General features: G+C 46.4%; 1 protein-coding gene across 5 annotated transcripts in view; it reads left to right on the top strand.

Annotated features, from left to right (window-relative positions):
- The window catches only part of ITSN1 (intersectin 1), a 238,546-nt gene that overhangs the window by 213,902 nt on the left and 6,825 nt on the right, over positions 1 to 17,819 (top strand). For all 5 annotated transcript variants that reach the window (XM_030578552.1, XM_030578544.1, XM_030578535.1 and 2 more), the window contains 8 exons: positions 364 to 547; positions 2,216 to 2,314; positions 4,626 to 4,793; positions 12,920 to 13,132; positions 13,659 to 13,780; positions 15,818 to 15,900; positions 16,003 to 16,086; positions 16,528 to 16,701. In XM_030578552.1, coding sequence (XP_030434412.1) covers positions 364 to 547; positions 2,216 to 2,314; positions 4,626 to 4,793; positions 12,920 to 13,132; positions 13,659 to 13,780; positions 15,818 to 15,900; positions 16,003 to 16,086; positions 16,528 to 16,701 — 1,127 coding nt within the window. The remainder of the gene's footprint in view (positions 1 to 363; positions 548 to 2,215; positions 2,315 to 4,625; positions 4,794 to 12,919; positions 13,133 to 13,658; positions 13,781 to 15,817; positions 15,901 to 16,002; positions 16,087 to 16,527; positions 16,702 to 17,819) is intronic.

Genomic DNA, 17,819 nt, shown 5'->3' with positions numbered 1-17,819 from the left:
TGAAGGGAAGAAAGTGCTTTGAACAGAACTGTATGTTTTAGAGCGTGTGGTCTCGTAGGTTAGCAAAACAAGGAAATTGCATTGCTTTTTAAAAAATATTAACTCTTAGTTGAATTTGCCTCGAGTTAATTTTGAACAGCAGTTTGGTGACCACAAGAAGGAAACCAGACTGGTGGTTGAGAGTCCTATATAATAGTATATTTTTACAATATGGAATAAATCCTGTGCTGGTCTTCTGCTGTTCTGTAACCCTCTTCATTTAAAAAATGAACTATCAGCTAGTTTATTTCAGGGGTCAGTTACAATCCATTAATGGTCCAGTTACACACAAAACATGCCTAGCATCTTTTTCTTTGTGTCTAGAGCACTGCGTGTTCGTAAAAAGATGTCTGGGGAGAGGATGCCAGTGAAAATGATTGGCGACATACTGACCGCACAGCTACCGCACATGCAACCTTACATCCGGTTCTGTAGCTGCCAGCTCAATGGGGCAGCATTAATCCAGCAGAAAACAGATGAAGTCACAGAGTTCAAGGAGTTTGTTAAAGTAAGAGACAAAATAACCATTGTGAATTTCTTACCTCTGAACTGCATCTAATCATTTTGCTGATTACAAAACAGTGCTATGCTGTGGACAAGTGAAGAATCTTTAAGCCCTTCAAATGTTCAATGAGGAACAAGATTTGGTCAGAACATCATAGAAGATGAAGTTTTTGTTATTATTAATTATTAAAGTGGCAGTAGTATTACAGTAGCACCAAGAGGCCCTGCTAAAATCAAGGCCCCAATGTGCTAGATGCTGTAGAAATACATAGTAAGAAACTGTCACTGCCATGAATGGACAAGACGGACAAAGGGTGGGAGGAGAAAAAAAGGCAAAGAAAAATAGTGTTTTGCTCAAGGTCACACAGCAGCTCATAGGCAGAACTCTGGCCTCTTGATTCCATCTAGCGTCCTGTCCATCAGACCATGCTACTTCTGGGGTAAAAAAGGCTTATTATAGTGGGACATCCAGCCCATCTCCCTGGTAAGGTAGGATTATTCCCACTTGAACTTTTCTAGTGTTTAGTCCAGTCTATTTTTAAATGTCAAGAGAGATGAGGCTTCCACCACTTCCTTGGAAGAGTATCCTACAGCTTAAGGAATTCACTGTCAGGAAATGCATATGAATAGATGGCTAAGAGACAGCCAAAAGAAGAATGTAATAAGGGTGTGTCTACACTTGAAATGCTACAGTGGCACAACCTGAGTGCTGCAGGTAATCCACCTTCCCAAGAGGCGGTAGCTAGCACTTTCTACACAAGGACAAGGTTGGCTTAACTATGGGGGTGGGGTGGGGTGGATTTTTCACATCCCTGAGCGATGTAGCTGGGTTGACCTAACTTTTTAGTGTAGACCAGGCCACAGACTATCTATAAATATTTGGAGAGTGAAACTCCAAGTACTGCATGATGAATTATTTTTCAGTGTGATTCCTGGGGATCTGACTAAGAGTAATGGAGTTACATTAAAAAAAGAAGAAATATAGATTAAATACCAGGGGAAATGTCCTGACAGTGCAATGTATTGTGGAAAAGGTGAAAGCCCCATTGCTTGAGTATTTTAAAAAGGGAATTGGCAAAGCACTAGAAAATGTTCTATAGGGGACAAGGGTGCTTTGGCAGGGGCATGAACCGTATTATCTAGTAAATCTTTTCAATATATAATATCTGTGAAAAATCTGCTTTATTCACTGAGCTGTCAAACTTCTCAGATTACATTTGGAGGGCATTCACATAATTTCCAGTGTATATGTCACTTTTCTTCTGAAGAAAGAAATAGTGGAAATGTCTTTTTGTAGTCAACATGATGACATGGGAGATAATGTTGTAATGATTTCCATTCAAACCCATTCATAAATAATGTCATCATTCATAAGCCCTGTCCCATAATAAGGAAGCTTACTTCAATCAGAATGTTTATACAGTCCGAAAATATAGATACCTCTAGGGATCATAAAGCTGCTCTCATCTCTGACATACTCTACCCTATTTTTTAAAAATATGAGAAATTCTATTGCTCTGAATTTGTTTGTCATACTTCTTGTTCTGACTGAGAACAGGTTTATGTGATGTATTTATTGACTTACCATTTTATCTTTTACCTTTTTTCAGGAATTTGTCTTCCAACTGTCATAAACAAGCTGGTTAACAACATCTTACCTTTCCTATTTCAGAGGTTAGCAATGGATCCTCGCTGCAAAGGAATGCCGCTGTCAAGTTTTCTGCTAAAGCCTATGCAAAGGGTAACGAGATACCCGCTAATAATTAAAAATGTACGTTTTTTTTTAAACATACTGGAATGTATTTAGAGTGCCCCTTGGCTTGTAGCTTATTTGTAGTTAAGTTTCCCTATGTATGTCTATTCTTGCTATTCTCAAGAGGCTAGACACATCTGGTATGGGGAATATGGGCCAAATTAGTATTTCAGTTACACTGGGATAAATCATGAGTAACTCGGCTGACTGCAGTGGAGTTATTCTGTATTTACACTGGCATAATGAATGGAGGAGAGTAATTAATATGCCAGGGAATGGAAGGGTTTAGCAGCAAAAGGTGGGTGGTGGGTATACAGTAAAGGAGTGGGGAAGGACTGAGTTGTCTTCCACTCTTCTGCTAGCTGCTTTTCCTGCTGTACATGCCTCCCCCTCCCCCGGGGCTTGTCAGTTATTCATTTTGCATAGCCATTGAAGCCAGATTTGTGCAAGTTACATTACTTTACAACTTGCCTCCATTTTCTGTCCAACTTTCATCTGATGTCTAACTCACATTACCATTACCATTACTACTGAATTTGGCCCAAGACTTATCTAGGAGAGAGACATTATACCGGGCCTGAATTTGGTCTGAAAAGTCAGATTCCTTCATCAGCCCTGAATCCTCTTCTGTATATGACCAGATGTAATGGGGTGACATCTACCTCTCATGAGTGCCCCCTTCTGGTCAGGTTTGTCTGCAGTCTTTCAGTTCTGGTGACCCCTGTCGGTGGTTTCTCAAGTAGCTTTTCAGTGATTCAGCCCTCCAGCCGAGTCTCTCACACTGTCTGTATGCGAATTAGAACAGACCCCTTCTGGGGTATACAGTGCACCAGGGGCCTATCTCAGTACCCCTCGATTGGTGTCTCTTTAGCCCTCCCTGGGCTCAGTCTTTAAGCAGTCCCAGCCCTGGACTGGGCCGTACCCCCAGGGCTTCCTCCCTAGAGACACTACGTTCCTGTGATGCTCCCCGGTCTCAGTCCTTACTCAGTCCCAGCAGCCAGCCAGGAGCTCCTTCTTAGTTCCCCTGGTCCCTGCCCACACTGAGCTGTCCTGCTGCTCTTTTAGCCATCCAGGAACATGGTCTTCTCTCCTCCAGCTCCAGGCAGCAACTGACTGTTGCTCTGTTCTGCAGTTCCTTTTATATGGCCCTGATAGGCTACTCCATGCAGCCTGTCTCATTGGCTGCTTCCCCACAACCATACTCGGATTTCTCATCTGCTTCTCTCTGGGATGGGGTGTGGCAGGACCCTGAGGCCTCCAACAGGGGGCTTCTGGGCCTCATCCACTCTGTCGCAACAGAACATACAGCTCTAGGGCCCTATCAAATTCATGGTCATGAAAATGTGTCACGGACCATGAAATCTGCTATACAGATTTCAAGGGGGGAACCAGCGTTTCTCAAACCGGGGATCTCAACCCAAAAGAGGGTTCTGGGGGGTTGCAAGGCTATTGTAGGGAGTTTGTGGTATTGCCACCTTTACTTCTATGCTGCCTTCAGAGCTGGGCAGCTGGAAAGCGATGGATGCTGGATGGACACCCAGCTCTGAAGAAAGCGCTGCAGCCAGCAACAGTGCAGAAATGAGGGTGACAATACCATACCTCGCCACCCTTAGTTCTGCACTGCTGCTGGTGGCAGTGCTGCCTTCAGAGATGGACTTCCTTCAGCCAGGGGAGGTTCCTGGAGGTGGGTCTGACTCGACCCCAGAAGAGGCCCTTGCAGGGTAAGAGGAAGTCCTGTCCCTCACCAGCCCAGCCAGTACCAGCAGTTGGAGCCCAGCATATGGTAGGAACCCTCAGCCAGGGTGCCCAACGCCCTGCCTCTCTTCCATTCTGGGCCCCTGAAGCTTGGGACTTAAATTGGCTTTGGGCTGGCTGGGGGCTTGGGATGGGGATGAACACAGAAAATCCCCCACCCACCGATGGTGTCCTAGGCAGTTGCCCATGACGCCCACTTCTAAGGCTGCTATGCCCCCTCCAAAAGTGAGGACTTCTCCATACCATGCCACCCTCACTTCTGTGCTGCTGTTAGCAGTGATGCTGCCATCAGAGTTGGGCGCCCAGTCAGCAGCCTTCATGAAAAATTTTGCTAAAAGACTTGTCAGCAATAGAATTGTCCAAAATGGGATAATTTCTTTGTAAAAACAAAACGAATAACAGTTTTTTTAATTGAAATTTGAACTTTTGAGAAAAAAATAACTAAAACATTAACATTTGTAAAATGTTGACCAGTTCTAAAAAAAAAATAAAAAATGAAATGCAGAGCTGACAAGATGGGCGGATTTACAGCCAATGGTAACAAAAGAAACTAAGCTGTTTTACTTACCTGTAGATAATAGAAAACACTCCTGAAAATCACCCTGATCACAGTCACTTGAAGCATGCTCTGGAGAAAGCGGAAGAATTGTGTTCCCAAGTAAATGAAGGGGTGCGTGAGAAGGAAAATTCAGACAGGCTGGAGTGGATACAGGCTCACGTGCAATGTGAAGGCCTGTCTGAGGTAAACATTGTAACACATATTGATGTACATAGCATGGTCGTGTTTCATGTTTACTCACCAACCAAGATGAAACAACGATTTGAATATGTCATTGCATCCAAAGATGAAAAGAATATTGTCATTATTTAATCTTTCTTATATTCTCTTTTTTTGCCCTCCAAGGGGCATCTCTTACATTCATGCAAACTATCCATTTCACTATTGATTTTTTGTTTACTTCTATTTGGCAAGCATTGCTCTTGTCTCCTGTATTTGGAATGGTGCCAGATTTAAATATTGCCATTTTTGTTCAACTGCAACTTCAATTTATATAGTACTTTACAATAGTAATACTGCTATCATGAATATACAGTATATATGTCCTTCCATTATGAAGAACTACTACACTATTCTCTATTGTTTTATAAATCGAGCTGGTTGAAAAATAGCAAGCATCTTTTGTGATAAAACTTGATTTAAGCTTTGAAAATTCTATTTTTTTTTTTACCAAATCTATTTATAAACTTTGCAGGGAGGAATCACTTTGTCTTGTCCATCACCAACTGGTACTTTACAGGGGTCATGCTAAAGTCTCTTCAATGATGTCATGATAAAATATTTTGATTTTGTAGGTCCTATAAAAATAGTAACTTTTTTTAAAGTTCTAGTGGTCGCACACCTAGTCCTTGTCAACATAGAAGAGGTGGAGAAAATATAGCTTGATTTTCAAACTCCACATTGAGTTTACAGTCCTGGCAATTTGAAAAATCATCTCTTATGAACTGAAAAGATGTATTTCAGCTCATTGAGGGCAATAAATGGGGATCCGCATGATGTTGTTTTTCTGCCGTCACAGTGGAAAGACCCATGGGCCAAGTTAAGAAAAGTGGTGCAGTTGGTCACAGTTTTAATAAGCAGAACTATTGCCCAACGGCAAATGAGAGCAGGGAAGAAGGAGTGTCCTTCTGCTCCCCTAGCCCCACTTTCCTGCCCTGGCACACCCAAAAGACCAGCTAGCCAGTTGCTGACAAATATCAAGGTGAAAGCACCCCACCTTTTGCGCTGAGAGATTGGGCCCTCCCACAGTCATGCCTTCATCGCTTCCTAAAGATTAGCTCGTTTCTAATCTGAGGAAGGAGTCACTCTACGTAACATCTGATCCCGTGGGGTAGGTGGACCCGGAGACACCAGAATGCCAACATGTGCAAATAGGCCTAACAGTTACACATTACCAAAAGGAAAAACTGAAATGAAACTACTTCTTTGAGTGATTGCTCATACCATTTCCAATTAGGTGTGCACGTGCCGCATGCATGGTTGTCGGAAAGTTTTCCCTTATCAGCTCTCGTTGGGTCAGCTGTGGATCCTCCGGGAGTGGCGCCTTCATGGCACTCAATATATGACCCTGCTGACCCAACCCCCCTTCAGTTCCTTCTTACTGTCCATGACGGCTGTTGAACAGTGTTCGCTTGCTCAGCAAGGACTTTCCTTAGCGTTTCTCCCTAGTTAATTGTTCTAGTTACCCATTTTAGTTTACATAGTAAATAGTTTAGTCAGTCAGGTTTGGGAGCAGGATCTCTCCCCAGTCCTTAACCCCTTCTTGGGCTTTGGGGCATGCTGCGAGCCCAGGGCTTTAAGCCCTGTGTTGCTTGCAACAAGCCTATGCCTATTAGTGACCCCCACGACCCTTGCTTAAACTATCTGGGGAAGGTGCACCAAACTGAGAGGTGCAAAATTTGCAGGGCTTTTCGTCCAAGAACTAAAAAGGCGGGAGATTTCCGCATCAAGCAACTTCTCATGGAATCCGCTCTGCATCCCCAGCCTGCTTCAGACCATCAGAACCCGGCACCAAACATGTCCATATGGAGTGCTCCGGTATCGGTACATGACATGGTGCTGAGGAAGGACTCTAGTACAAGAGACCCTCGGCACCTGTGCTCCCCGGCACCGCAGCCAGGAGCAGTGACCCAGCACCACTCAACTTCACCGGTGCCCCACAAGCAGCATAGGAAGACTGAAAGGGACCATCAGGGGATGCACAGGTGCATCCCAGAATGGACTTGGTGCCAAAATAACACGAGTCAGTGCCATTGACCTCGGAGCCATGGAGGGGACCATTGGGTATGGTACACAGCGACTCTCTGCAAGGGCAGTGTCAGGTGGAGGAGTTAGAGCCACCCCCACCCTGGACACTTTTGAAGTCGCCAGACACTTAATCGAAATGATGGCTTCACAGCCCCCGGTTCTGAGGGACAAGCCTGCAGTTCCTATACGTCCAGTATCTAGAGGCAAGCCGGCTATGATGCGGCGATCACAGCCCCCGGCTCGGCACCATCCGTGGTATCACTCCCAGTCACTATCATTGCAGTACCACTCCCTGGCACCAAGCTCTGTAACGGTATCTCTGGCACTGGCACAACGCTCCCCCTCTCCAGCACCGAGGGTGAACCCGCACCGATCCCTGGCTCTGAGAGCAGACCGGCACCCACCCACAGAACCGGGCCCTCGTCCTCAATCGTTAATATATAATAATAATAATAATTGGAGATATACCAATCTCCTAGAACTGGAAGGGACCTGCAAAGGTCATTGAGTCTAGCCCCCTGTCTTCACTAGCAGGACCAATTTTTGCCCCAGATCCCTAAGTGACCCCCTCCAAGGATTGAACTCACAACCCTGGGTTTAGCAGGCCAATGCTCAAACCACTGAGCTATCCCTGGATACTCGGCATCAGTCTCTGATGCTGAATTCCTGGCATTGGTCTCTGGCGAGGTTTACCCGGCACCGGTCCCCCATCTCATCCGCTCAACACCAGTCTCCTGTGCATGGCCCTTCAGCACCACCTTGGTCATCACGATCAGGATCCACTTCCTTGGACTCTGACAGTGACTCATATTATTCCCGGCACAGTTGGCATAGATCCAAGAGGCAGCAAAGGGAGACGCAGCCGACCTGGCAGCCGCAGTGGCAGCTCCCAGCACAATGGCCCTTTTGGACAATCTGGGCTTCCCATCAGGCCCAGGGCTCCCTTTCATGGGGTTGACCTCAGAACACCGATCACCTCACTCTGCCAGGGACAGATCTACACCTCGGAGATCTGAGGCCACCCTGACCTATCTGCCCCCTAAGGCTCAGGCCACTGCCGAGGTGACTCTGGCACAGGACCAGCTGCAGGGTCAGGCTACAGGCACCTTGATTGTAACTGCCACAGGGGCAGGTACTGACCAAGAGGAGTTCAGGGAGCCAGAGGGACAGGAGGACCTGGTTCCTCTCCTCTGGTCACCTTGTCTTCATCCCCTGAAGAGACTGTGGCGGGGCTTCCACTTCAGACCCTTGACCACAGGGCGCATCAGGACCTTCTGAAGCAGATTGCCTGCAACATGGGGTTGCAAGCAGAGAAAGTGGTCGATGCTAAGAACCCCATGACAGACATTCTTACTCCTGAAGATCCATCGCAGGTAGCTCTGCCATTAATCAAGACAATTCAGAGCAACATCAAGAAGACTCTGTGGCAGACCCCAGCCTCAATTCTGCCGACCGCCACGGGTGTGGAACGCAAATACTTTGTCTCTTCCAAGGGCTATGACTATCTGCTCTCACACCCACAGCCATGTCGTGTCGGCGGTTAACGAGCGACAGGGTCAGCAAGGGCTGGCCTCCAAATCTAAGGAGACAAAAAGGATGGACCTTTTTGATAGGAAGGTCTATGCCATTGGGAGCCTTCAGCTGAGGATAGCTAACCAGCAAGCTATCCTCAGCAAATATAACTTTGACTCATGAGCCTCCATGCTGAAGTTTAAAGACCTGATCCCTGTAGACTCTAGAGCCAAATTCTCCACCATTTTCAAGAAAGGGAAGGTGGTGGCGCAGACCTCGCTGTGGGCATCCCTAGACTCTGCGGAATCGGCCACCTGTACCCTCTCCTCAGGCATAGCCATGAGGAGGGCCTCATGGCTTCAGGCATCCGGGCTACCCCCAAAAGTGAAGCAAACCCTGCAGGACTTTGCCTTTGAGGGTACGGGGCTGTTCTCCAAGCAGATAGACTCCATGTTGCACAACTTGAAAGACTCCAGAGCGACCATGAAGTCATTGGGAATACACACACCGGCCACCCAACGCATGCACTTCAAGTCCCAACCACAACAATAGCATCCATAGTCTCCTTGGCCGAGGCAGGATTTCTATAGATGAAGGGGCAGGAATGGCAGACACAAGTCTTCCAACCCCCCTTCAGGGCAGGGCCAAGGCCAGTCCAAACCTTCATCAGACTCTAAACAGGCCTTTTGAAGATGCGACTGAGGACGGTCCACCTGTGTCTCCACCAGATCCTCACCGGTTTTCTGTCCCATCTGTCCCACTTCCACTGTGCTTGGTCCCAAATAACATCAGACCCCACTGGGTTCTTTGCTCAGTAGAAATGGGATATTCTCTCCCATTCTGCTCCTTCCCTCCCTCCCACCCCTCTTCCCCATTCCTCTTCAGGGACCCTTCTCATGAGCAACTTCTTATCCAGGAGGTGCAGTCGCTCCTCTCCATAGGGGCAGTGGAGGAGGTTCCCTGGGAGCTAAGGAGCAAGGGATTCTATTCCCCCTATTTCCTAATCCTCAGGTCAAAGGGGGGGGGGGTCTCAGAACCATTTTAGACCTGGGAGTGCTCAACCAGTGGTAAAGTTGACGTTCCGCATGGTCTCCCTGAGCTCTGTTATCCCGTCCTTGGATCCGGAAGACTGGTAATGCTGCTGTCGACTTTCACATAGCGTACTTTCACATAACCATTTGGCCTGCGCACAGAAGATTTCGTAGATTTGTAGTCGACCACAAACACTATCAGTTCACGGTCCTCCCCTTCAGTTTGTTAACAGCCCCAACAAGTGTTCACCAAGTGCATGTCAGTTGTAGCAGCCTGCCTCCAGAGGAGGAAGGTACAGGTATACCCATACCTAGATGACTGGCTGCTCAGGGGGCATACCAGGGAGCAAGTGGAATCTCAGATCCGCATGGTCAGATCCACTTCCAAGAGGCTGGGACTCCTCCTCAACGTGAACAAGGGCGTTCCCGCCAGAGATCCGATTCCAAGCCATGATAGACATTATCCAAAGCCTCAGGTGGTACCTGACCACCACTGCAAGGGGATGCCTGAGTCGCCTTGGTCACATGGCAGCCTGCACTTACGTGGTCCAGCATGCCAGACTGAGGCTCAGGCCCCTTCAAGTGTGACTCACATTGGTATACTGCCCAGGACATAACAGGCTGGTCTCGTTAGTGACAGATGCCAGGATATATACTGGAGTCCCTACGTTGGTGGTTCAACCCTCAGAAGGTATGCGAAGGTGTCCCCTTCAACAGCTCACAGCCCTCCTTGTCACTAGTAGTGGACGCATCAGCTCTGGGTTGGGGGGTGTCGCAGAATGAGCTCTCCCTCCATATCAATATCAGGGAGCTCAGAGCAGTGTGACTGGCATGCCAAACTTTCCAGTCTCAGCTGCAAGGCCAGCACATGGCAGTGATGACAGACAACACCACTGCCATGTTTTACATCAACAAGCAGGTTGGAGCCCATTCCTCCCCCCTATGTTGGAAAGCTCTTCAGCTATGGGAGTTCTGCATGGCCCACTCCATTCACCTGGAGACGTCCTATTTCCCAGGAGTGCAGAATGAGCTAACAGATCACCTCAGCAGATTGTTCTGCAACCACGAGTGGTCCATCTGTCCGGATGTCCTTCATTCCATTTTCCAAAGGTTGGGGTTTCCCTAGATCGATCTCTGCCACCTGGAGGAACAGAAAGTGCCCAATGTTCTGCTTCTTCCAGAAACACAGCCTGGGTGGAATCGGAATACGTTCCTGCTACCCTGGGGAGACCGACTCATGTATGCCTTCCCACCAGTCTCACTCCTGCACAAGGTGCTGCTCAAGATCCGCAGAGACGAAGTGCAGGTAATTCTGCTGGCCCTAGCATGGCCCCATCAACACTGGTACACCACGCTTCTGGAGCTGTCAGTGGACACCCCAATCATGTTACCAATCTACCCTGATCTGATCGCTCAGGATCACAGTTGCCTTCACCAACCTGACCTCCAGTCCCTCCATCTCATGGCTAGAAGCTTCATGGTTAAACCCCATGGAGCTCCTGTGCTCGGAGACGGTAAGGGAGGTTCTACTCAGGAGCAGGAAACCATCCATCAGGGTCACTTATTTACCCAAGTGGAGGAAGTTCACTTGCTGGCATGCCCAGCAACACACACCTCCACTCCAGGCGTCTGTACCACTCATGCTGGAGGATCTTCTGCATCTCAACCAACAAGGCCTAGCAACCTCAACACCTTGCAGCCATCTTGGCCTTCCATCGGGAGAGTCCGGGCGTTCTCTATTTGCTAATCCTATGGTAGGATGTTTCTCTAAGGATCTGGAATGGCTACATCCACAGGTTAGACAGCCTGTTCCTGCATGGGACCTTAACCTGGTCCTCTTCAGACTAATGGGGACCCCATTCGAACTGTTGGCGACTTGCTCCCTTCTCTATTTATCATGGAAGATAGCTTTCCTGTTGGCCATCACATGAGCTAGGACGGTGTTGGAGTTAAAGGCCCTTACCTCTGATCCTCCATACACAGTCTTCCATAAGGACAAATTACAACTAAGACCTCACCCAGACTTTCTTCCTAAAGCAATGTCACAATTCCTTACTAGGCAAGACATTTTTCTACACATCTTTTATCCTAAGCTTCACAACAGTATCCAAGAGCAGAGGCTACACTCACTGGATGTTCGGCAGGTGCTAGCATTCTACATTGAGTGCACAAAGCCATTCAGGAAGTCAAACCAGCTGTTCATAGCGGTGGCAGACTGGATGAAAGGTCTCCCGGTCTCATCTCAAAGAATATCTTCCTGCATTACAGCCTGCATCCAAACTTGTTACGAGCTGGCCAAGCTCCAGCTATTAAGGCACATTCCACAAGGGCACAAGCCTCATCAGCAGTGTTCCTGGCCAAGGCCCCGAATCAAGAAATCGGCAGGGCAGCAACTTGGTCCTCAGTGCATACGTTCACCTCCCATTATGCCATCATCCAGCATGGCAGAGATGATGCAGCTTTTGGCAGAGTGGTGCTCCAATCCCCACTTCCGGGGAGGAACTTGGGAGTCACCTAATTAGAATCAAAATGAGCAATCACTCGAAGAAAAAAAAAACAGTTACTCACCTTCTCATAACTGTTGTTTCCGATGACTGAACACGCGGCGTGCACGCACCTAATTGGAATGGCCATGAACAACACATCTCGAAGAACAACACTTATGAGAAGGTGAATAACTGTTTTTTATAAGAGTTAGTGGCTAATGTGCAATTAATCCAAACTCCTCCACATAGCCGCTGACTAGCAGGTAACCCACTAAACCAAGCGTCATGAGCACAAAAAGAAGCAGCACCATGGTTATCCAGAAGCTCCTGGGTATGAACTAGAGGGTGAAATCCAAACACAGGAGCAAAATCATATGCCCTCTACCCCAACACACATACATGCTAACTCTTACAGCCACTTTGGAGATGGATCAGCCAATAGGAAGGCCCATTGACTCCATGCACGTTACAACCACCAATCCCACAGGGAAGAGCCATCAGCTTTGTTCCCTCCTCCACAGAGATACCAGTATGCAGCAGGAAAGATCAAAGAGAGGTCCAAGTGCTTTTGTCTTCCGTGCCCTCATCATGTGCTGGCCCAGTCATACTGAAGAGCACCAGATCAACATAAAAACAGCCATACTGGGTCAGACCAAAGGTCCACTTAGCCCAGTATCCTGTCTTCCGACAGTGGCCAATGCCAGGTGCCCCAGAGGCCGTGAATAGAACAGGTGATCATCAAGTGATCCATCCCCTGTCTCCCATTCCCAGCTTCTGGCAAACAGTCTAGAGACACCATCCCTGCCCATCCTGGCTAATAGCCATTGATGGACCTATTCTCAAATTAATAGTTATTTTCTATCATCTTTCTATGCCTTGTGCTGCTCGTACTGTGAGACTGAGGCATTACTCATCATCCCTTTGAAAAGAGCTGAAATAAATGTCTGAACTCAAACCTGTATTTGATCTCTTCCAGGGGAGCCTCAATGATTTGATTTTGTACCTTGCATTGTTGTTGTTCCTCTTTTCTTAGCAACTGGTCTTTAATTCTGTTACAAACTGCTTGGGACCACGCAAGTTTCTGCACAGTGGGAAACTCTACAAAGCCAAGAGCAACAAGGAACTGTATGGTTTTCTGTTCAATGATTTCCTCCTGCTGACTCAGATCATAAAGCCTCTTGGTTCCTCTAGTACAGACAAGGTCTTCAGCCCCAAGTCTAATCTGCAGTATAAAATGTATAAAACTGTAAGTACCACTTTTATGGTAGCCAAGCTATTGGTGTTCTAACAGTTCAGGATGGTGGCAGTTCCGCACTTGGAGATGTGGGCAATGGCACTATCTGTTGCTGCGTGAGAAAGAAAGAGGTTGTTAAGTACTGTTGGGACTCCAGTCCTGTGGTGCTGGTGCTGGACAGGTTTTAAGCTTGATCTGTATAAAGGAAGGCACTTTTGAGCATCCTATTAGCTGACTTCAAGTATCCCAGCTACAGAAAGAGGGAAGTGATGCAGAGGGCAGTGTGCTGCTTGTGGGAAGGGGGAACTTTGAAACAAGCTGTGACTCTCTGACTCAAGTAGAAGCATTCACAGGATCTGGAGGGAGCTCTCTTTGGCAAGAGAAAGGGTGAATGAGACACAAGCCCTTTGAAGAAGGGAGTTTAAAAAGTGGGGAGCTAGAAGGGATATCCTGGGCACAACAAAAACAGTCTGTATTGTGTTGAGCATTCCAGTGTGTTCAGTGCTGTATTACTCTAGCTTTGCCTAATATTTCACAGCCCATTTTTCTAAATGAGGTACTAGTAAAATTACCCACAGATCCTTCTGGAGATGAGCCCATCTTCCATATCTCCCACATTGATAGAGTCTACACGCTTCGTGCAGAAAGCATAAATGAAAGGTAAGTCACTGCAGCCTCCTCACTGCTGACTGTAAAGATTTTGATGTATATGTTCATGTGCTTGTGCACACGACAATCACCATGAAAATCTTTGTAAATGTCTTTGCAAGTAGGTAACATTACCCAGGTGTCTGTAGTATTCCCTGTACTTAGTATGGTGAATGCTGTGGTAATCATAATTATTGGAAAATGGGATATACCCTTCTCTAACTTGACCCAGACCACTAGGGAAATGGTTAACAAAGGGAAAACTCAATTTGATGTCATTCTGCTTCAGAGTTAACAAATGAAGGGAGACAAGTGAGGGGTTTCCACCTCTCCTGATACTTTTGTTTCAGTCTGTCTGTCTGCAAACTCAAGAAGACATCATTGCATCAGGTCACAAAACATAAGGACTAGAAAAGTAACTTTTGTTAAACAGTGAAAGCCTCAGTCCTGCAGAAGCTGATGGGGGCAATAAGACAAGAGGCGATGTGGTGTGGCCCTGGGTACAGGCTCAGTATGATCCTTGCTTGTAAAGGCATCATTTGTAAAGATTTTAATGCATATAAACCTGGGTAAAACATCCCTTGCTCCCCAGCAGCCCAAGCAGGGGGGTTTGTGAAGCTGTCACCCTCAGACGCTGGAAAGAGTGGATACCTGACCTCACTCTCTAGCAACCAGCTCTGGTAAATGCATGGAGTTGCAGTGAGTGGGACTCCAGAGGAGTAGGGCACATCCCTTCTCTGTCACCACAGGACAGGACCTCTGCAGGAAGGGGAGTGGGATAGAAAGGGGGGAGGCAAACGAGGGACTCCTGGAACTCAGAGGGGGACCTCCTAGGAGGGAGAACAGACAGGAATGACATGATATAGAATTGTGATTTCTAGGCTTAAAAATTATTCATAAAAGTCCATACCATGGCTGGATCACAGTAGTTCTCCTAGGTGTTTTCTGTATCTCCATTTCCATACCATAGAGTAAATTAACAGAGTGGGCCAGATCCTCAGCGGATGAAAATGGACCTAGCTGTATTGACTTTAATAGAACAACATGAGTTTACACTAGTTGGGGATCAGGCCCCATGTTTCACGTAGTGATCTGTCACAACTGTTGCATATTCTGTATTGGAGTGGTTAGTGCAGCCAGCCAATATCTCAGCACTCTGAATATATTTTCTACCAAGTTTGAATGGTACTACCAGCTGAGTGATTTTGCACTGTGCAGATGATACAGAAAGCAACGTTTTAACACTTACCATCACTGACACCTAGAGGTTTGAGTTTTTATTAACAGCAACTGAAATACTGCATTAGCATCAGTACCTGATAGATTTGGCCAACAATTTAATCTTTGCTTGTAAATATTTAGAACTGCAAAACCTAGGGTTAAAATCTACACTTGATACATGCCTGGAGCCCCCATTTGCGTACACCACAGACTTTCTTAGATATCATGGTACTGCTCCTGAACTCTGCCCGTAACACCAGCCTTGATGCTCTCTCTGTTTCTTTCTTCCCTCTCTTTTCTCTGTGCATTTTTCCAGGCTAAGTCCCTATGAGTGAAATGACCTCCCCGTTCTGGTTTACAAAGCCACCATCTTCTCCTCTTTAACAGCTCTTCTAAAAACTCCACAGGCGAGTTTTTCAGCTGGCATAACACAGCGAAGCACCAGTGAAGTCAGCACAGCTACAGTGATTTATACCAGCTGTGCCTGTGGCCCCTAGAGATTTTGTAATGCCCAGTTAGTTTATTGTAGTAATGCAGGAAAAATGGGAGGGAAAAGTTATCCCCAACTCTTGATTTCCCACTGTGTCCTGGCCATTGTGATTCTGCCTCTTAGGCCTTCTTACGTATAGACCTTTACACCTCTGCAGAGTCGCACTGACTCACAGGTGCAGGGCTCCAATATAGCATATACCAGTATAGGCACAGACCTGTAGATTGTGAGGGCTCTGGAGCAGGGACCATCTATTTTTGTATGCTGTGTAGTGCTAGAGAGAAATAAAATAGTAATCATAATGCTTTGGGGTAACTTTTTGTCTTTTCCTTCCGAAGGACTGCCTGGGTTCAGAAAATTAAAGCTGCTTCTGAACTTTACATAGAGACTGAGAAGAAGAAGAGAGAAAAGGCCTACTTAGGTACAATGTGGGGTAGGATGCCTGTAGTCTTTGATGGAAGTGTCGAAAGCCAGGTGCATACTAATGAATTTTGTCCTTCCTCTCCCCCGTATCCCTCCATAGTTCGCTCCCAAAGGGCAACAGGCATTGGAAGGTTGATGGTGAACATTGTGGAAGGCATTGAACTAAAACCCTGCAGGTCACATGGTAAGGACCTTACTGATTTTCCTAGAGCATATTATAAAGAAGGACGCTTCCCCTGGATGTTCCTGTCTGTCTAACGCTAAAGAAAATATAGGCCCAAAATGCAGATTTTGTGAAATGAAGCAGTTTTAATGAACCTAATATTCACAGAAACAGTTACTTGCAGGACAGCGAAACTTGGGCTGTTGGCATGTATTTAAGTATTTTTTTACAAACTTTCTTAGTGTCACTCACACAAGACTCGATCCCGCAAGGTGCTGAAATCACAAGGCGCTGAGGGTGCTCTGGATGGGCCCCCAGAGATGCTCTTTGTTTGTTAAAGTAGTGGCAGCCCAGCAGCCTTTTCCTGATTAGATGGTAATGGAAGGTAGGGGGTATTTAGGATATTAAATCCATGCCCATCAAAATGTGATCACACCCCTGCATCTGCTTTATTCCTTTCAGGAAAGAGTAACCCATACTGTGAGGTGACAATGGGCTCTCAGTGTCACATCACCAAGACTATGCAGGACACTCTCAACCCTAAATGGAACTCTAACTGCCAATTCTTTATCAAAGATCTGGAGCAGGATGTACTCTGCATAACTGTGTTTGAGAGGGATCAGTTCTCCCCAGATGGTAAGTAGGAAGCTGCTACACTTCTGGTGATGTTTTCCCTTCTCCCCACCTTTCCATTTATTAGAAGTTACATGGGTGCTTACGTAAACATTTAACAGCATAGAAGCACTCAGTTTATATTTCTGACTTGCCTCTTAGGGTAAGTCTACAGTGCAGTTAAAGCTGTGATTGCAGGTTGGGTACACATACCCAGACCAGCTTTAATCTGGCTAGCACTGCACAGCTAAAAATAGCAGTGAAGACACAGCACCACGGGCTTCAGCACAGACGGAACAAGCCGGCCTGGAATACTGGGGTACACACTCGTACTGGGGTCTGGGCTGCTGTTTCTTCACTGCTGTGTTTAGCTGTGCTAGCTAGACAAAAGCTAGCATATGTATGCCTACCTGAGGGCATATTTAAAGCTACAGCGTTACGGTGGCACAGCTGCAATGCTGGAGCTGTGCCGCTCTAGTGTAGACATATCCTTAAGTGGTGCGTTGTCCTGGTGCTGGCCCCTTTTCACTGAACTGAGATGGATTTTACCCTAAAACAATACTTCACCTGGATGATATGTTCTCCCCTTTCACAACTGTTGCCTTCTTCTTTTTTTTTTTTTTTGGTGTGATTTAAGGGTTACATACTTGAAATTACTGATCCCATGAATGATATGGGTGATCCAGTCCAATGGTTTAACATTTTTGGTGTTTTGTTTGGCATGTATGATTTTTGGATTGTAATATAAGAATGCACACATTGCCAGACTGGATCATACCTGTGGTCCATCTCATCCTGTATTCTGTTTTTGACAATGCCCAGTACGCTATGCTTCAGAGGAAGGTATAAGAAACTCACAGTAGGCACATGTGGAGTAATCTGTCCCCTAATATTAGATCTCATCCTGATCACTAGTAGTTAGAAATAGGCTTAAGCTTGGAAGCACAAGGTTTAATATCCCTTCCAAAATGTTTATCATCATTAACCATGATAATGCTGGATATTCTTTATATCGATATAGATGTCCAATATTTTAAAAACTTGCTAAATTCTTGGCCTCAATGGATTGCTGTGGCAATGAGTTCCACAGTCTAATTATGCATTGTGTGAAAAAATATTCACTTGTCAGCTTTGAATTTGTC

The sequence above is a fragment of the Gopherus evgoodei genome, chromosome 1 (assembly GCF_007399415.2).
Source record: "Gopherus evgoodei ecotype Sinaloan lineage chromosome 1, rGopEvg1_v1.p, whole genome shotgun sequence".
NCBI lineage: Eukaryota > Metazoa > Chordata > Testudines > Testudinidae > Gopherus > Gopherus evgoodei.
The sequence above is the reverse complement of the archived record's forward strand: the minus strand, read 5'-3'. Positions and strand labels throughout refer to the sequence as shown.